The sequence below is a fragment of the Scyliorhinus canicula genome, chromosome 2 (assembly GCF_902713615.1).
Source record: "Scyliorhinus canicula chromosome 2, sScyCan1.1, whole genome shotgun sequence".
NCBI lineage: Eukaryota > Metazoa > Chordata > Chondrichthyes > Carcharhiniformes > Scyliorhinidae > Scyliorhinus > Scyliorhinus canicula.
This window is the reverse complement of record NC_052147.1, coordinates 287,329,800-287,350,260: the sequence shown is the minus strand read 5'-3', so window position 1 is coordinate 287,350,260 and position 20,461 is coordinate 287,329,800. Positions and strand designations below refer to the sequence as shown.

General features: G+C 57.1%; 1 protein-coding gene across 1 annotated transcript in view; it reads left to right on the top strand.

Annotated features, from left to right (window-relative positions):
* Positions 1-20,461, top strand: part of LOC119962469 (rac GTPase-activating protein 1-like) — a 76,116-nt gene that overhangs the window by 31,278 nt on the left and 24,377 nt on the right. Inside the window, exons 7-9 of the mRNA XM_038790421.1 lie at positions 1,328-1,445; positions 8,919-9,061; positions 11,274-11,438. Of these exons, the coding sequence (XP_038646349.1) occupies positions 1,328-1,445; positions 8,919-9,061; positions 11,274-11,438 (426 nt within the window). The remainder of the gene's footprint in view (positions 1-1,327; positions 1,446-8,918; positions 9,062-11,273; positions 11,439-20,461) is intronic.

Below are 20,461 nucleotides of genomic sequence, written 5' to 3'. Positions count from 1 at the left end.
TGGTGCTACCCAGCCACTCTTGGTAATGGACATTGAAGTCCCCCACCCAGAGTATATTCTGTGCCCTTGCCACCCTCAGTGCTTCCTCCAAGTGGTGTCCAACATGGAGGAGTAACTGATTGATCAGCTGATGGTGGCCGGTATGTGGTAATCAGCAGGAGGTTTCCTTCCCCATGTTTAACCTGAAGCCAGGAGACTTCATGGGGTCCAGAGTCGATGTTGACGACTCCCAGGGTACCTCCTTCCCGGCTGTATCCCACTGTGCCCCCGGCCACCTCTGCTGGGTCTGTCCGGCCGGTGATACAGACCATACCCAGGGATGGGGATAGTGGGTCTGGGACATTGTCTGTAAGGTTTGATTCTGAGAGTGTGACTATGTCAGGCTTGACCAGTCTGTGGGACAAGCCCCCAGATGTTAGTAAGGAGGTTGTTGCAGGGCTGGGGGGCAGGGCTGGGGGGCTGGGGGGCAGGGCTGGGGGGCTGGGGGGCAGGGCTGGGGGGCAGGGCTGGGGGGCAGGGCTGGGGGGCAGGGCTGGTGGGCAGGGCTGGGGGGCAGGGCTGGGGGGCAGGGCTGGGGGGGCAGGGCTGGGGGGGCAGGGCTGGGGGGCAGGGCTGGGGGGGCAGGGCTGGGGGGGCAGGGCTGGGGGGGCAGGGCTGGGGGGCAGGGCTGGGGGGCAGGGCTGGGGGGCAGGGCTGGGGGGGCAGGGCTGGGGGGCAGGGCTGGGGGCAGGGCTGGGGGGCAGGGCTGGGGGGCAGGGCTGGGGGGCAGGGCTGGGGGACAGGGCTGGGGGGGCAGGGCTGGGGGGGCAGGGCTGGTGGGCAGGGCTGGGGGGCAGGGCTGGGGGGCAGGGTTGGGGGGCAGGGCTGGGGGGCAGGGCTGGGTTTGCCGTTGTCGTTTCCGGTGCCTGGGTCGATTCCGGGTGGTCCGTCCGGCTTTCCGTGCCTGGGTCGATTCCGGGTGGTCCGTCCGGCTTCATTCCTTTAGTGTTTCCGTAGAGATTTAATTCAACTGAGTGTCTCACTCGGTCACATTGCTGTGGGTCTGGAGTCACATGTAGGCCAGACCGGGTAAGGACGGCAGATTCCCTTCCCTAAAGGACATTAGTGACCCAGATGGGTTTTACGACAATTGCAGATTGAGTTTAATCCCATCGCCTGCCGTGGTGGGATTTGAACGCGGGTCCCCTGAACATTATCCTGGGTCTCTGGATTACTGGCCTCGTGACAATACCACAATGTCACTGCCTTTAGTTGGCTGTAAACACTTTCGAAATGCTGAAAGGTGCCATAGAAATGCCAGTATCATCTGTCTTTCTGTTGATTCCAGGACAGCGACACAGTGGACAGTAGAACAGGAAGTGAGTGTGAGATTCGCTCAGACTCCCCGAGGGAGCTGGTCCGCCGACGGCGTGCTGACAGCAACAAGCTACAACCCCGGTTGGCAGGTTTGTGGGTCAGAGGGGGTATGGTAGCACTGCTTCCTGTTCACCCACCTCCCTCTGCTTACTGACCTGCACTGACCTCTGCTCCAGCAATACCTCAACTTCTCAGCTTCTTTACAACTCCCTCCACAACCTCCCCTCCTTTCCCTGTAATCTCCTCCATCCCCAAAGCCCTCAGCTCCCTCCGGAACCCCATCCGGCCCCTCGCTCCCTCCGGAACCCCATCCAGCCCCTCGCTCCCTCTGCCCCCTCGCTCCCTCCGGGACCCCATCCAGCCCCTCGCTCCCTCTGGAACCCCCTCTGCCCCCTCGCTCCCTCTGGAACCCCCTCTGCCCCCTTGCTCCCTCTGGAACCCCCTCTGCCCCCTCGCTCCCTCTGGAACCCCCTCTGCCCCCTCGCTCCCTCAGGAACCCCCTCTGCCCCCTCGCTCCCTCTGGAACCCCCTCTGCCCCCTCGCTGCCTCCGGAACCCGCTCTGCCCCCTCGCTCCCTCTGGACCCCCCTCTGCCCCCTCCGGAGCCCCCTCTGCCCCCTCGCTCCCTCTGGAACCCCCTCTGCCCCCTCGCTCCCTCTGGAACCCCCTCTGCCCCCTCGCTGCCTCTGGAACCCCCACCGGCCCCCTCGCTGCCTCTGGAACCCCCCTCTGCCCCCTCGCTGCCTCCGGAACCCCCTCTGCCCCCTCGCTGCCTCCGGAACCCCCTCTGCCCCCTCGCTGCCTCTGGAACCCCCTCTGCCCCCTCGCTGCCTCTGGAACCCCCTCTGCCCCCTCCGTGCCTCTGGGACCCCCTCTGCCCCCTCGCACCTCTGGAACCCCCACCGGCCCCTCGCAGACTCTGGAACCCCCTCCGCCCCCTCGCTGCCTCTGGAACCCCCTCTGCCCCCTCCGTGCCTCTGGGACCCCCTCTGCCCCCTCGCACCTCTGGAACCCCCACCGGCCCCTCGCAGACTCTGGAACCCCCTCCGCCCCCTCGCTGCCTCTGGAACCCCCTCTGCCCCCTCGCTGCCTCTGGAACCCCCTCTGCCCCCTCGCTCCCTCCGGAACCCCCTCCGCCCCCTCCCTCCCTCCGGAACTCCATCCGGCCCCTCCCTCCCTCCGGAACTCCATCCGGCCCCTCCCTCCCTCTGGAACCCCCTCTGCCCCCTCGCTCCCTCCGGAACTCCATCCGGCCCCTCCCTCCCTCCGGAACTCCATCCGGCCCCTCCCTCCCTCCGGAACTCCATCCGGCCCCTCCCTCCCTCTGGAACCCCATCCGGCCCCTCGCTCCCTCTGGAACCCCCTCTGCTCCCTCTGGAACCCCCTCTGCCCCCTCGCTCCCTCTGGAACCCCATCCGGCCCCTCGCTCCCTCCGGGACCCCATCCAGCCCCTCGCTCCCTCTGGAACCCCCTCTGCCCCCTCGCTCCCTCTGGAACCCCCTCTGCCCCCTTGCTCCCTCTGGAACCCCCTCTGCCCCCTCGCTCCCTCTGGAACCCCCTCTGCCCCCTCGCTCCCTCAGGAACCCCCTCTGCCCCCTCGCTCCCTCTGGAACCCCCTCTGCCCCCTCGCTGCCTCCGGAACCCGCTCTGCCCCCTCGCTCCCTCTGGAACCCCCTCTGCCCCCTCCGGAACCCCCTCTGCCCCCTCTCTCCCTCTGGAACCCCCTCTGCCCCCTCGCTCCCTCTGGAACCCCCTCTGCCCCCTCGCTGCCTCTGGAACCCCCACCGGCCCCCTCGCTGCCTCTGGAACCCCCTCTGCCCCCTCGCTGCCTCCGGAACCCCCTCTGCCCCCTCGCTGCCTCCGGAACCCCCTCTGCCCCCTCGCTGCCTCTGGAACCCCCTCTGCCCCCTTGCTCCCTCTGGAACCCCCTCTGCCCCCTCGCACCTCTGGAACCCCCACCGGCCCCTCGCAGACTCTGGAACCCCCTCCGCCTCCTCGCTGCCTCTGGAACCCCCTCTGCCCCCTCGCTGCCTCTGGAACCCCCTCCGCCCCCTCGCTGCCTCTGGAACCCCCTCTGCCCCCTCGCTGCCTCTGGAACCCCCTCTGCCCCCTCGCTCCCTCCGGAACTCCATCCGGCCCCTCCCTCCCTCCGGAACTCCATCCGGCCCCTCCCTCCCTCCGGAACTCCATCCGGCCCCTCCCTCCCTCTGGAACCCCCTCCGCCCCCTCGCTCCCTCCGGAACCCCATCCGGCCCCTCCCTCCCTCCGGAACTCCCTCCGGCCCCTCCCTCCCTCCGGAACTCCATCCGGCCCCTCCCTCCCTCTGGAACCCCATCCGGCCCCTCGCTCCCTCTGGAACCCCCTCTGCTCCCTCTGGAACCCCCTCTGCCCCCTCGCTGCCTCTGGAACCCCCTCAGCCCCCTCGCTGCCTCTGGAACCCCCTCTGCCCCCTCGCTGCCTCTGGGACCCCCTCTGCCCCCTCACTGTCTCTGGAACCCCCTCCAGCCCCTAGCCGCCTCTGGAACCCCCTCTGCTCCCTTGCTGCCTCTGGAACCCCCTCTGCCCCCTCGCTGCCTCTGGAACCCCCTCTGCCCCCTCCGTGCCTCTGGGACCCCCTCTGCCCCCTCACTGTCTCTGGAACCCCCTCCAGCCCCTAGCCGCCTCTGGAACCCCCTCTGCTCCCTCGCTGCCTCTGTAACCCCCTCTGCCCCCTCACTGTCTCTGGAACCCCCTCCGGCCCCTAGCCGCCTCTGGAACCCCTCTGCCCCCTCACTGCCTCTGGAACCCCCTCTGCCCCCTCGCTGCCTCTGGAACCCCCTCTGCCCCCTCGCTCCCTCCGGAACTCCATCCGGCCCCTCCCTCCCTCCGGAACTCCATCCGGCCCCTCCCTCCCTCCGGAACTCCATCCGGCCCCTCCCTCCCTCTGGAACCCCCTCTGCCCCCTCGCTCCCTCCGGAACTCCATCCGGCCCCTCCCTCCCTCCGGAACTCCATCCGGCCCCTCCCTCCCTCCGGAACTCCATCCGGCCCCTCCCTCCCTCTGGAACCCCCTCCGGCCCCTCGCCCCCTCTGGAACCCCCTCTGCTCCCTCTGGAACCCCCTCTGCCCCCTCGCTGCCTCTGGAACCCCCTCAGCCCCCTCGCTGCCTCTGGAACCCCCTCTGCCCCCTCGCTGCCTCTGGGACCCCCTCTGCCCCCTCACTGTCTCTGGAACCCCCTCCAGCCCCTAGCCGCCTCTGGAACCCCCTCTGCTCCCTTGCTGCCTCTGGAACCCCCTCTGCCCCCTCGCTGCCTCTGGAACCCCCTCTGCCCCCTCCGTGCCTCTGGGACCCCCTCTGCCCCCTCACTGTCTCTGGAACCCCCTCCAGCCCCTAGCCGCCTCTGGAACCCCCTCTGCTCCCTCGCTGCCTCTGTAACCCCCTCTGCCCCCTCACTGTCTCTGGAACCCCCTCCGGCCCCTAGCCGCCTCTGGAACCCCCTCTGCCCCCTCACTGCCTCTGGAACCCCCTCTGCCCCCTCGCTGCCTTTGGAACCCCCTCCGGCCCCTCGCCGACTCTGGAACCCCCTCTGCCCCCTCGCTGCCTCTGGAACCCCCTCTGCCCCCTCGCTGCCTTTGGAACCCCCTCCGGCCCCTCGCCGACTCTGGAACCCCCTCCACCCCCTCGCTGCCTCTGGAACCCCCTCCGGCCCCTCGCCGACTCTGGAACCCCCTCTGCCCCCTCGCTGCCTCTGGAACCCCCTCTGCCCCCTCGCTGCCTTTGGAACCCCCTCCGGCCCCTCGCCGACTCTGGAACCCCCTCCACCCCCTCGCTGCCTCTGGAACCCCCTCCGCCCCCTCGCTGCCTCTGGAACACCCTCCGCCCCCTCGCCGACTCTGGAACCCCCTCCGGCCCCTCGCCGACTCTGGAACACCCTCTGCCCCCTCGCTGTTTCTGGAACCCCCTCCGGCCCCTCGCTGCCTCTGGAACCCCCTTTGGCCCCTCGCCGACTCTGGAACCCCCTTTGGCCTCTCGCCGAAACTGGAACCCCCTCTGCCCCCTCGCCGATTCTGGAACCCCCTCTGGCCCCTCGCCATCTCTGGAACCCCCTCTGGCCCCTCGCCGACTCTGGAACCCCCTCCGGCCCCTCGCCATCTCTGGAACACCCTCTGGCCCCTCGCCGACTCTGGAACCCCCTCCGGCCCCTCGCCATCTCTGGAACCCCCTCCGGCCCCTCGCCGCCTCTGGAACCCCCTCCGGCCCCTCGCCGACTCTGGAACCCCCTCCGGCCCCTCGGCGACTCTGGAACCCCCTCCGGCCCCTCGCCGACTCTGGAACCCCCTCCGGCCCCTCGCCGACTCTGGAACCCCCTCTGGCCCCTCGCCATCTCTGGAACCACCTCTGCCACCTCGCTGCCTCTGGAACCCCCTCCGCCCCCTCGCTGCCTCTGGAACCCCCTCCGGCCCCTCGCCGACTCTGGAACCCCCTCTGGCCCCTCGCCATCTCTGGAACCCCCTCTGGCCCCTCGCCATCTCTGGAACCCCCTCTGGCCCCTCGCTGACTCTGGAACCCCCTCCGGCCCCTCGCCATCTCTGGAACCCCCTCCGGCCCCTCGCCATCTCTGGAACCCCCTCCGGCCCCTCGCCGACTCTGGAACCCCCTCCGACCCTTCGCCAACTCTGGAACCCCCTCCGGCCCCTCGCCGACTCTGGAACCCCCTCCGGCCCCTAGCCGACTCTGGAACCCCCTCTGCCCCCTCGCTGCCTCTGGTACCACCTCTGCTACCTCGCTGCCTCTGGAACCCCCTCCGGCCCCTCGCTGCCTCTGGAACCCCCTCCGGCCCCTCGCTGCCTCTGGAACCCCCTCCGGCCCCTCGCTGCCTCTGGAACCCCCTCTGCCTCCTCCCTCCCTCCGGAAACCCATCCGGCCCCTCGCTCCCTCCGGAACCCCATCCGGCCCCTCGCTCCCTCCGGAACCCCATCCGGCCCCTTGCTCCCTCCGGAACCCCATCCGGCCCCTTGCTCCCTCCGGAACCCCATCCGGCCCCTTGCTCCCTCCGGAACCCCATCCGGCCCCTCGCTCCCTCCGGAACCCCATCCGGCCCCTCGCTCCTGCCGGAACCCCCTCTGCCTCCTCGCTCCCTCTGGAACCCCCTCTGCCCCCTCGCTACCTCTGGAACCCCCTCCGGCCCCTCGCCGACTCTAGAACCCCCTATGGCCCTTCGCCGACTCTGGAACCCCCTCCGCTCCCTCGCCGACTCTGGAACCCCCTCCGCTCCCTCGCCGACTCTGGAACCCCCTCCGGCCCCTCGCTGCATCTGGAACCCCCTCCGGCCCCTCGCCGACTCTGGAACCCCCTCCGGCCCCTCGCCGACTCTGGTACCCCCTCCGGCCCCTCGCCGACTCTCGAACCCCCTCCGGCCCCTCGCCGACTCTGGAACCCCCTCCGCCCCCTCGCCGCTTCTGGAACCCCCTCCGCCCCCTCGCCGCTTCTGGAACCCCCTCTGCCCCCTCGCCGCTTCTGGAACCCCCTCTGCCCCCTCGCCGCTTCTGGAACCCCCTCTGCCCCCTCGCCGCCTCTGGAACCCCCTCCGGCCCCTCGCCGACTCTGGAACCACCTCTGCCACCTCGCTGCCTCTGGAACCCCCTCCGCCCCCTCGCTGCCTCTGGAACCCCCTCCGGCCCCTCGCCGACTCTGGAACACCCTCTGCCCCCTCGCTGTTTCTGGAACCCCCTCCGGCCCCTCGCTGCCTCTGGAACCCCCTCCGGCCCCTCACCGACTCTGGAACCCCCTTTGGCCTCTCGCCGACTCTGGAACCCCCTCCGGCCCCTCGCCGACTCTGGAACCCCCTCCGGCCCCTCGCCGACTCTGGAACCCCCTCCGGCCCCTCGCCGACTCTGGAACCCCCTCCGGCCCCTCGCCGACTCTGGAACCCCCTCCGGCCCCTCGCCGACTCTGGAACCATCTCCGGCCCCTCGCCGACTCTGGAACCCCCTCCGGCCCCTCGCCGACTCTGGAACCCCCCTCCGGCCCCTCGCCGACTCTGGAACCCCCTCCGGGCCCCTCGCCGACTCTGGAACCCCCTCCGGGCCCCTCGCCGACTCTGGAACCCCCTCCGGCCCCTCGCCGACTCTGGAACCCCCTCCGGCCCCTCGCCGGCTCTGGATCCCCCTCCGGCCCCTCGCCGACTCTGGAACTCCCTCCGGCCCCTCGCCGACTCTGGAACCCCCTCCGGCCCCTCGCCGACTCTGGAACCCCCTCCGGCCCCTCGCCGACTCTGGAACCCTCTCCGGCCCCTCGCCGACTTTGGAACCCCCTCCGGCCCCTCGCCGACTCTGGATCCCCTTCCGGCCCCTCGCCGACTCTGGAACCCCCTCCCGGCCCCTCGCCGACTCTGGAACCCCCTTCCGGCCTCTCGCCGACTCTGGAACCCCCTCGCACACCCCTCCCGGTCATACCTCTGATCTCCATTGGAGGACATACTTTCACAAGGCTCACAGGATGTTTATTTTATCTTCAATTCCCACCACCACCTCACCCCTTCAGAATAGGTTGACCTGAAACAGAAATGTTGGGCGGGATTCTCTGACCCCGGGCCGTGTCTGAGAATTGGCGGGGGTGGGTGTGATTCACGTGACGCCGGTCCAACCGATTCTCCGGTTACCGGTCACCGGAGAATCGGCGCCATTGGCGTTGGCACGGCGCCAGTCGGGGCTCTACACGGGGGCGTGGGGGGCCTCCAGCGTTGCCTGGCCTCCGATCAGGGCCTACCGATCGGCGGGCCGGCTTCTCCTAGTTGGGGCCTCCTTTAGTCCGTGCCGGGCCCCTGTAGCTCTGCGCTATGTTGCGTTGGGACTGGCGCGGAGAAGGAAGCTCCGCGGGGTCGCAGCCGCATGCGCAGACCCGTGGCGCCCGTTTAGGGGCTTGTTTAGCTCACTGGGCTAAATCGCTGGCTTTGAAAGCAGACCAAGCAGGCCAGCAGCACGGTTCGATTCCCGTACCAGCCTCCCCGGACAGGCGCCGGAATGTGGCGACTAGGGGCTTTTCACAGTAACTTCATTGAAGCCTACTTGTGACAATAAGCCATTTCCTATTTCTATTTTCTATTGATGCCGGTATCAGCAGCTGGAGCAGCGCGAGGCTCTCCGTTGCCGTGCTGCCCCCTGGAGCTGGAGCAGTGCGAGGCTCTCCGGTACCGTGCTGCCCACCTGTGCGGGGCAGGATCCCTGCTCCTGGGGGCCTGTTGATGCCGGGTGTAAAACGCGACGGTGTTTACAACGGCGTCAACACTTAGCCTCAGGATTGGAGAATCCTGCCCGTGGTTCTCACAGCTCACAACATGAATAGCAATGAAATTTGGGATATTATTGCTTTTCGCAATCACAGCTTGCAGGCAAAACTTTACTTTGTAATCTGAGCCACTCCACCCAGCTCCCAGGAACTGATAAGTGTTTCGCTGATTGCAAAGAAAGATCCCGAGGTTTGGTCGTCCACAGGAATGACCTGTGACCTGTATCGTTTGTGCTGAGATTTGCCCAACGACAATATTGAGGGAAGCTCGATGACTTTGTGTCCCTTCTGTTACAGAGCAGATCCCAGAGGACTGCATTGCAGGAAACCAGCAAACCCTGGTGACTGACCAAGCTCTTCCAGAAGCACCATCTCCAGATCCATTCACAACCCCAGGGAACACGGCCCAAACCAGACCACATATCTTTGTCTCTAAAACGGTAAAAGGACACACACTCTTAATTGGCCGATTGGGAAAGACACAAGCTAATGTAATGTTTCTTCAAGAGACGAGAGGGTCAGAAATCAGGAAATTAAGGGCCTGTTAGTCTGTCACAGGGAAAACCTATGGTTCGAGTCATGATGTGATGAGGCATAATGGACATTGCTGGTGAAGGGGGTCTTGTGTTTAATGAATCTGAGTTTTGAGGAAGTAGCAAGCAGGGCAGATAAAGAGGAGCTTGTGTACTTGCATTTCCAAACGGTATCTCAGGCCCAGTACATGTTACGATTACACTTGTAGGAGGGTGTTATGGACTAGGGGATTATTTGAACTGCCCGAATTTCCCCGCTCACTATCCACCCGTAATCAAAGGTGTTTCTTACTCTGATTTCCCCTTTATAAATGGTGGTACAGATGGTGTATACGGCTGTTACTATGAACAAAGAACAAAGAAAATTACAGCACAGGAACAGGTCCTTCGGCCCTCCCAGCCTGCGCCGATCCAGATCCTTTATCTAAACCTGTCGCCTATTTTCCAAGGATCTACTTCCCTCTGTTCCCCGCCCATTCATATACCCGTCTAGATGCATCTTAAATGATGCTATCGTGCCCGCCTCTACCACCTCCGCTGGCAAAGCGTTCCAGGCACCCACCACCCTCTGCGTAAAAAACTTTCCACGCACATCTCCCTTAAACTTTCCCCCTCTCACCTTGAAATCGTGAGCCCTTGTAACTGACACCCCCACTCTTGGAAAATGCTTGTTGCTATCCACCCTGTCCATACCTCTCATAATTTTGTAGACCTCAATCAGGTCCCCCCTCAACCTCCGTCTTTCCAATGAAAACAATCCTAATCTACTCAACCTTTCTTCATAGCTAGCACCCTCCATACCAGGCAACATCCTGGTGAACCTCCTCTGCACCCTCTCCAAGGCATCCACATCCTTCTGGTAATGTGGTGACCAGAACTGCACGCAGTATTCCAAATGTGGCCTAACCAAAGTCCTATACAACTGTAACATGACCTGCCGACTCTTGTACTCAATATCCCGTCCGATGAAGGCAAGCATGCTGTATGCCTTCTTGACCACTCTTATCAACCTGCATTGCCACCTTCAGGGTACAATGGACCTGAACTCCCAGATCTCTCTGTACATCAATTTTCCCCAAGACCCTTCCATTGACCATATAGTCCGCTCTTGAATTGGATCTTCCAAAATGCATCACCTCGCATTTGCCTGGATGAACTCCATCTGCCATTTCTCTGCCCAACTCTCCAATCTATCTATATTTTGCTGTATTCTCTGACAGTCCTCTTCTCTATCTGCAACTCCACCAATCTTAGTATCATCTGCAAACTTGCTAATCAGACCACCTATACCTTCCTCCAGATCATTTATGTAGATCACATGCGTCAGGGGTACTGCAGCTGTACTGGGCCTTGGTGAGGCCAATTCTGGAATACGGAGTACAGTTTTGAACTTGTTATTTGAAAGCGTATATAAGTGTTGGAAGCAGAACAGAGAACGTTCACTCAACTAATCCCTGGGGTGAGGGGCTTATCTTAGAAAAGGTGGGCCTGTATCTACTGAAGTTTCGGGGAATTTAGTACGATGTTTTTTATTGAAACAAATAAATGTGAGAGACATGCATCTCTACAGAATGAAAGAAGTTTGATCTGAAATTTAAACAAAAATACAGAATTTTCCAAAGGTTAATGGAAGATCAAATGGTTGGAGAGAATATAAAGAATAGCAAAAAAGAACTAAAAGATTTATAACATAGGGGGAAATTGGAGAATGAGAAAAAGCTAGCCAGAAATCTAAAGAGATGGTAAGAATTTCTACAGCTATTTAAAGAGGAAAATAGGAAAGAGAGTGATAATCGTTCAGGGAGTAAAGATAGAGAATTAATAATGGAGAATAAGGAAATGGCAGGTCACTATCGGGGATACAAATACCATCCCAGACATTGGAAATCAGGGGAAGAGCTCGGATCACAGTCAGATCAGTCAGGATCTTATCAAATAGCGGGGGAGGGTGGAGGGACTGACGGGGGGTTGGTGGGGAAGGGGCGGATAGGGCCGTGTGAAATACTGCCCCCTGGTCTCTCCCACGCCACAGTGCCAGTTTTAATTGGGTCATTCCTTTGCCTTGGTCAGTGAGCTGTAGGTCGTGCGTTGTTTGAAGTTACCTTTTCTTGTCCCTCAGATCATTATGCCGGAGGCGTGCGTTCCCTGTGGGAAACGGATCAGATTTGGGAGAATGGCTTTGAAGTGTCGTCGCTGTAATGTGGTGACCCATCCAGACTGCAAAGATCGCTGCCCACCAATCTGCGCCCCCAATTTCACTGTGAGCTCGGTGAAAAATGGTCAGGTATGGACACCAGGTGGAACAGTTTCCCCCTTGCAGGCTCTCTCTCTCTCTCTCGAGTATCAGCAACTGGACAGGGTAGATGCAGGGAAGATGTTACCAATGATGGGTGTGTCCAGAACCAGGGGTCACAGCCTGAGGATTCAGGGTAAACCATTTCAGACAGAGATAAGGAGACATTTCTTCACCCAAAGAGTGGTGAGCCTGTGGAATTCATTACCACAGGAAGTAGTTGATGCTAAAACATTGAATATATTCAAGAGGCGGCTGGATATAGCACTTGAGGAGAATGGAATCAAAGGCTATGGGGAGAAAGCAGGATTAGGCTATTGAGTTGGATGATCAGCCATGATGGTGATGAATGGTGGAGCAGGCTCGAAGGGCCAAAAGGCCTCCTCCTGCTCCGATCTTCTATGTATCTATGTGCCTTTCTGTAGCATTGAGGAAGGAGCTATGCTCCAAAAGCTAGTGATTTCAAAGAAACCTGTTGGACTTTAACCTGGTGTTGTAAGACTTCTTACTGTTTCTGTAGCCTGGTTAACTTCAAAAAATGTCTCTAGTACCTTGAATGGACCATTTGAAACAATCTAACCTGTGATCAAAGCAAAATACTGGAGATCTGAAACAGATCTCATCAGGTCTGACAGCGTCTGTGCAGTCACTCAGTTAATGTTTCAAGTCTGTTCTTGAATAGTCACACGGACTCATACGCACCTATGAAATAGGAGCAGAAGTAGACCGTTAACACCCTTCTTTGATTCCTTTGCGCAACAAAAATCAATCTACCTCCACCTTAAAAATATTCACTGACCCCTGACCTCCACCACCTTCTGAGGCCGAGTTCTAAAGTCGCAGAAACATCAGAACATTTCTCCTCCTCCTCTGCCAGAAAGGGCAACCTCTAATTTACAAACAGTCCCCCTGGTTCTAGACTAGCCCAAAAGACTCGTCATCCTTTCTACGTCCACCTTGTTGAGACCGTTTAGAATCTTTTCAACTTCAATCACCCCTCACTCGTCTAAACTGCAGTGGAAACAGACCCAGCCTGTCCTGCATAACTGAAGATAAGCACCTCCCTTTCATGTTTAACTCCTCTTATTACAAAGGATAATATTCCATAATAGTCACAGGGTAGTTGTCATGGGTGACTTTAACTTTCCAAATATTGATTAGAACCTCTATAGGTCGAACAGTTCGGATGGGGCAGTTTTTGTACAGTGTGTGCAGGAGGGTTTCCTGACACAATATGTGGATAAGCCGACAAGAGGGGGGGCCACATTGGGTTTGGTACTGGGTAATGAACTGGGCCAAGTGTTAGATTTGTTTGTGGGAGAGCACTTTGGAGATAGTGACCACAATTCGGTGTCTTTCACTATTGCAATGGAGAGGGATAGGGCCATACGGCAGGGCAAGGTTTATAATTGGGGGAGGGGTAATTATGATGTGATTAGGCAAGAATTAGGGAGCATAAGATGGGAACAGAAACTGTCAGGGAAAGGCACAAATGAAAAGTGGAGCTTGTTCAAGGAACAAGCGTGTCCTTGATAGGTATGTCCCTGTCAGGCAGGGAGGAAATGGCCGTGTGAGGGAACCATGGTTCACAAAAGAGGTTGAATGTCTTGTCAAGAGGGAAAAGGAAGCGTATGTAAGGATGAGAAAACAAGGTTCAGTTGGGTCGCTTGAGGGTTACAAGGTAGCAAGGGATGAGCTGAAAAAAAGGGCTTAGGAGAGCTAGGAGGGGGCATGAGAAGTCCTTGACGGGTCGGATTAATGAAAACCCCAAGGCTTTTTACTCTTATGTCAGAAATAAAGAATGACCGGGGTGAGGTTAGGGCCGGTCAAGGATAGTAGTGGGAACTTGTGCATGGAGTCAGAAGAGATAGGAGAGGCATTGAATGAATACTTTTCTTCAGTGTTCACCAAGGAGAGAGGCCATGTTTTTGAGGATAGAATATAGAATATAGAACACTACAGCGCAGTACGGGCCCTTCGGCCCTCGATGTTGCGCCGACCTGTGAAACTATCTGACCTACACTATTCCATTTTCATCCATATGTCTATCCAGCGACCACTTAAATGCCCTTAAAGTTGGCGAGTCTACTACTGTTGCAGGCAGGGCGTTCCACACCCCTACTACTCTCTGAGTAAAGAAACTGCCTCTGACATCTGTCCTATATCTCTCACCCCTCAATTTAAAGCTATGTCCCCTCGTGTTGGTCATCACCATCCGAGGAAAAAGACTCTCACTGTCCACCCTATCTAACCCTCTGACTATCTTATATGTCTCTATTAAGTCACCTCTCAGCCTTCTCCTCTCTAACGAAAACAACCTCAAGTCCCTGAGCCTTTCCTCGTAAGACCTTCCCTCCATACCAGGCAACATCCTAGTAAATCTCCTCTGAACCCTTTCCAAAGCTTCCACATCCTTCCTATAATGTGGTGACCAGAACTGCACGCAGTACTCCAGGTGCGGCCGCACCAGAGTTATGTACAGCTGCAGCATGACCATGTGGCTCCGAAACTCAATCCCCCTGCTGATAAAGGCTAGCACACCATATGCCTTCTTAACAGCCCTATTAACCTGGGTGGCAACTTTCAGGGATTTATGTACCTGGATGCCGAGATCTCTCTGTTCATCTACACTACCAAGAATCTTGCCATTAGCCCAGTACTCTGCATTCCTGTTACTCCTTCCAAAGTGAACCACCTCACACTTTTCCGCATTAAACTCCATCTGCCACCTCTCAGCCCAGCTCTGCAGCTTATCTATGTCCCTCTGTATCCTATAACATCCTTCAGCACTATCCACAACGCCACCGACCTTCGTGTCATCTGCAAATTTACTAACCCATCCTTCTACACCCTCTTCCAGGTCATTTATAAAAATGACAAACAGCAGTGGCCCCAAAACAGATCCTTGCGGTACACCACTAGTAACTGAACTCCAGGATGAACATTTGCCATCAACCACCACCCTCTGTCTTCTTTCAGCTAGCCAATTACTGATCCAAACCGCTAAATCACCTTCAATCCCATACTTCCTTATTTTCTGCAATAGCCTACCGTGGGGAACCTTATCAAACGCCTTACTGAAATCCCTATATACCACATCAACCACTTTACCCTGATCCACCTGTTTGGTCACCTTCTCAAAAAACTCAATAAGGTTTGTGAGGCATGACCTACCCTTCACAAAACCGTGTTGACTATCGCTAATCAACTTGTTCTTTTCAAGATGATTATGAACCCTATCTCTTATAACCTTTTCCAACATTTTACCCACAACCGAAGTAAGGCTCACAGGTCTATAATTACCAGGGTTGTCTCTACTCCCCTTCTTGAACAAGGGGACAACATTTGCTATCCTCCAGTCTTCCGGCACTATTCCTGTCGACAAAGACAACATAAAGATCAAGGACAAAGGCTCTGCAATTTCCTCCCTGGCTTCCCAGAGAATCCTAGGATAAATCCCATCTGGCCCAGGGGACTTATCTATTTTGACATTTTCCAAAATTGCTAACACCTCCTCCTTTTGAACCTCAATTCCATCTAGCCTGGTCGACTGAACCTGAGTGTTCTCCTCGACAACATTGTCTTTCTCCAGTGTAAACACTGACGAAAAATATCCATTTAACGCTTCCCCTATCTCCTCTGATTCCACACACAACTTTCCACTACTATCCTTGATTGGCCCTAATCTTACTCGAGTCATTCTTTTGTTCCTGATATACCTATAGAAAGCCTTAGGGTTTTCCTTGATCCTATCCGCCAACGACTTTTCGTGTCCTCTCCTCGCTCTTCTTAACTCTCCCTTTAGGTCCTTCCTGGCTAACTTGTAACTCTCAAGTGCCCTAACTGAGCCTTCATGTCTCATCCTAACATAAGCCTTCTTCTTCCTCTTGACAAGTGCTTCAACTTCCTTAGTAAACCACGGTTCCCTTGCTCGACAACTTCCTCCCTGCCTGACAGGTACATACTTATCAAGGACACGCAGTAGCTGTTCCTTGAAAAAGCTCCACATTTCGATTGTACCCATCCCCTGCAGTTTCCTTCCCCATCCTATACATCCTAAATCTTGCCGAATAGCATCATAATTGCCTTTCCCCCAGCTATAATTCTTGCCTTGCGGTATATACCTATCCCTGCCCATTGCTAAAGTAAACATAACCGAGTTGTGATCACTATCACCAAAGTGCTGACCTACATCTAAATCTAACACCTGGCCGGGTTCATTACCCAGTACCAAATCCAATGTGGCCTCGCCCCTTGTTGGCCTGTCTACATACTGTTTCAGAAAACCCTCCTGCACACACTGTACAGGATGTGTGTGAGATTCAGGCAGGTAGGCTGGAGGAGGAAGGTAGATCATAGTATTTACAGTGCAGAAGGAGGCCATTCGGCCCATCGAGTCTGCACCAGCTCCTGGAAAGAGCACCCTACACAAGGTCAATACCTCCACCCTATCCCCATAACCCAGTAACCCCACCCAACACTAAGGGCAATTTTGGACACTAAGGGCAATTTATCATGTCCAATCCACCTAACTTGCACATCTTTGGACTGTGGGAGGAAACCGGAGCACCTGGAGGAAACCCATGCACACACGGGGTGGATGTGCAGACTCCGCACAGACGGAATCGAATCTGGGACCCTGGAGCTGTGAAGCGATTGTGCTATTCACAATGCTACTGTGCGTCTGAGGGAAGATGTGTTAGCCATTTTGAAAAACCTTCGGGTCAACAAGTCCCCTGGGCCAGATGGGATATATCCAAGGATTCTTTGGGAGGCAAGGGATGAGATTGCAGAGCCTTTGGCTTTGATCTTTGGGTCCTCATTGTCCACGGGGATAGTGCCAGAGGACTGGAGAGTGGCGAATGTTGTTCCTCTGTTCAAGAAAGGGAATAGGAATGACCCTGGTAATTATAGGCCAGTTAGTCTTACTTAGGCAGTCGGTAAGTTAATGGAAAAGGTCCTGAGGGATAGGATTTATGACCATTTGGAAAAATGCATCTTAATCCGGGATAGTCAACATGGATTTGTGAGGGGTAAGTCTTGCCCCTCAAATTTGATTGAATTCTTTGAGGAGGTAACTAAGTGTGTAGATGAAGGTAGAGTAGTTGATGTCGTATACATGGATTTTAGTAAGGCGTTTGATAATGTTCCCCATGGTCGGCTCATGCAGAAAGTAAGGAGGTGTGGGATAGAGGGAAATTTGGCCAATTGGATAAGTAACTGGCTATCACATAGAATACAGAGGGAGGTGGTGGATGGAAAATTTTCAGACTGGAGACCAGTTACCAGCGGTGTACCACAGGGATCAGTGCTGGGGCCTCTGCTATTTGTGATTTTTATCAATGACTTGGAGAAAGGGGCTGAAGGGTGGGTCAGTAAATTTGCTGATGACACCAAGATTGGTGGAGTAGTGGATGAGGTGAAGGGCTGTTGTAGGCTGCAAAGAGACATTGTTAGGATGCAGAGCTGGGCCGTAAAATGGCAGATGGAGTTTAACCCTGATAAGTGCGAGGTGATTCATTTTGGTAGGAAAAATTTGAATGCGGATTACAGGGTCAACGGCAGGGTTCTGAGGAATGTGGAGGAAAAGAGAGATCTTGGGGTTCATGTCCACAGATCTCTGAAGGTTGCCACTAGAAGGGCTATAGTGTGTTAGCGTTTATTAATAGGGGTGTGGCGCTAACAATTATACTCAAAGACGAGAGACAAGTACAATAGAGGCTTTATTGCTGTGCGATGCTATTCCTCCATCTGCAACTGTAGACTAGGGTCTGAGTGACTCACACGCATATTTATACACAAGCTCCCTGTGGGAGCTAGCAGGCAGGGTCTTACCGGAGGAACCTGTATTACAGGTACAGCCATACATCCCCCTACTGCAAGTACACATCACTACAGTGGTTATATCACCACATTCACCCCCTGTAAAAAAAAAAAAAAAATGAGTCCGGCGGGGGTGACGTTTAGCTATAATACAGAGGATGAGCTATTTACACGAGGGTCCAAACAAAGAAAACCAAGAGTCCATCTGGTCAGCAGGTCACAGGTTGAGCCGAACCGGCGGTCGAACGTTCCGCTGTGATCGTGGTGACGTCGGTGCAGGTGCTGGCGGTGTTGGTGCTGGCTGCTGGCGGGATGACTCCGAGAGCGAGCCGAAATCTTCCGAGAACGAGCCGAAATCTTCCGTGTCCTCCAGTGTGGGCAGGGGGACTAGGGATGGACCTGGTGGGGACGAATAGGGGGGCACTGGGGAAAAGGAGGGTGGCGCGGGGGGGGAAAGGGGCATGGGCATGGGATCGGCACCTGAGGGAGCCAGGTCCCGGAGCGAGACTGTGTCCTGGCGGCCGTCGGGGAACTCCACGTAGGCATACTGAGGGTTGGCGTGGAGAAGGCGTAGTTTGTCCACCAGGGGTTCCGCCTTGTGGTGCCGGACATGCCTACGGAGAAGGACTGGGCCCGGAGTCGTGAGCCACGTCGGGAGCGAAACCCCGGATGTAGACTTCCTAGGGAAGGCAAAAACACGTTCATGGGGTGTACTGTTAGTTGCGGTGCACAGTAGCGACCGAATGGAATGGAGTGCGTCAGGGAGGACCTGCTGCCAGCGAGCGGCTGGGAGGCTCCTGGACTGTAGGGCCAGCTGGACGGCCCTCCATACCATCCCGTTCTCCCTCCCTACCTGCCCGTTTCCCCGGGGGTTGTAGCTGGTCGTCCTGCTGGAGGCGATACCTCTGCTGAGCAGGAACTGACGCAGCTCATCGCTCATGAATGAGGATCCCCTGTCACTGTGGATATAGTCGGGGAAACCGAACAGAGCGAATATGGAATCGAGGGCCTTGATGACGTTGGCAGACGTCATATCCGGGCATGGGATGGCGAAGGGGAACCTAGAAAATTAATCGACCACACTAAGGATGTAGGTGTTGCGGTCGGTGGAGGGGAGGGGCCCTTTGAAGTCCACGCTGAGGCGTTCCAAGGGGCGGGACGCTTTCACCAGGCGCGCGCGGTCTGGCCGGTAGAAGTGCGGCTTGCACTCCGCACAGACCTGGCAGTCTCTGGTGACTGTCCGTACTTCCTCGACTGAGTAGAGCAGATTGCGGGCTTTGAGTAGATGGTACAACCGAGTGACCCCCGGATGGCAAAGGCTCTCGTGCAAGGCACGGAGCTGGTTCACTTGTGCGCTGGCACACGTACCTCGGGAGAGGCGTCTGGGGGCTCGTTGAGCGTGCCGGGGCGATACAAGGTCTCGTAGTTAAAGGTGGAGAGCTCGATTCTCCACCACAAGATTTTGTCATTCTTGATCTTGCCCTGCTGCGTGTTGTTGAACATGAAGGCTACCGACCGTTGGTCAGTGAGGAGAGTGAATCTCCTGCCGGCCAGGTAATGCCTCCAGTGCCGCACAGCTTCAATGATTGCCAGGGCCTCCTTTTCAACAGAGGAATGCCGAATTTCGGAGGCGTGGAGGGTGCGGGAAAAGAATGCCACGGGTCTGCCTGCCTGATTCAACATGAGATAGAGAGTAGTGGTGGAAGGGAGTGTCTCAAGATGGAGAAAGGTGACTAGTGGTGTTCCACAGGGATCCGTGCTCGGACCACTGTTGTTCGTGATGTACATAAAGATCTGGACAAAGGTATAGGTGGTCTGATTAGCAAGTTTGCAGATGACACTAAGATTGGTGGAGTTGCAGATAGCGAGGGGTTCTGTCAGAGAATACAGCAAAATATAGATAGATTGGAGAGTTGGGCAGAGAAATGGCAGATGGAGTTCAATTCAGGCAAATGTGAGGTGATGCATTTTGGAAGATCCAATTCAAGAGCGGACTATACGGTCAATGGAAGAGTCCTGGGGAAAATTGATGTACAGAGAGATCTGGGAGTTCAGGTCCATTGTACCCTGAAGGTGGCAACGCAGGTTGATAGAGTGGTCAAGAAGGCATACAGCATGCTTGCCTTCATTGGACGGGGTATTGAGTACAAGAGTCGGCAGGTCATGTTACAGTTGTATCGGACTTTGGTTAGGCCACATTTGGAATACTGCGTACAGTTCTGGTTGCCACATTACCAGAAGGATGTGGATGCTTTAGAGAGGGTGCAGAGGAGGTTCACCAGGATGTTGCCTGGTATGGAGGGTGCTAGCTATGAAGAAAGGTTGAGTAGATTAGGATTGTTTTCATTGGAAAGACGGAGGTTGAGAGGGGACCTGATTGAGGTCTACAAAATTATAAGAGTTATGGACAGGGTGGATAGCAACAAGCTTTTCCCAAGAGTGGGGGTGTCAGTTACAAGGGGTCACGATTTCAAGGTGAGAGGGGGAAAGTTTAAGGGAGATGTGCGGGGAAAGTTTTTTACGCAGAGGGTGGTGGGTGCCTGGAATGCTTTACCAGCGGAGGTGGTAGAGGCGGGCATGATAGCATCATTTAAGAAATGAAAAAATGAAAATCGCTTATTGTCACGAGTAGGCTTCAATGAAGTTACTGTGAAAAGCCCCTAGTCGCCATATTCCGGCGCCTGTCTGGGGGGGGCTGGTACGGGAATCGAACGGTGCTGCTGGCCTGCTTTAAAAGCCAGTGATTTAGCCCAGTGAGCTAAACCAGCCCCTTGATGGATCGAGACAGATATATGAACGGGTAGGGAACAGAGGGAAGTAGATCCTTGGAAAATAGGCGACAGGTTTAGATAAAGGATCTGGATCGGCGCAGGCTGGGAGGGCCGAAGGGCCTGTTCCTGTGCTGTAACTTTCTTTTGTTTGTTCTTTGTTTTTGAGGTGCTGTGAGGCAGCAGTGATAATCACCGTGCCATCCCATGTCCAGTGACCCTGGGTTTGTGTTGGCTGAGGCGTCAATGGTAACCTGCTGCCTCATGATTCAATATTCTGGCCTCTTGAGGAAACAGTGGGGCTAATGTCCAGGGGCTTGACCCCCATGGGAGGGACCGGCTGAGTAGCGGAGACCCCATGGGAGGGAGCGGCTGAGTTACGGAGACCCCATGGGAGGGACCGGCTGAGTAACGGAGACCCCA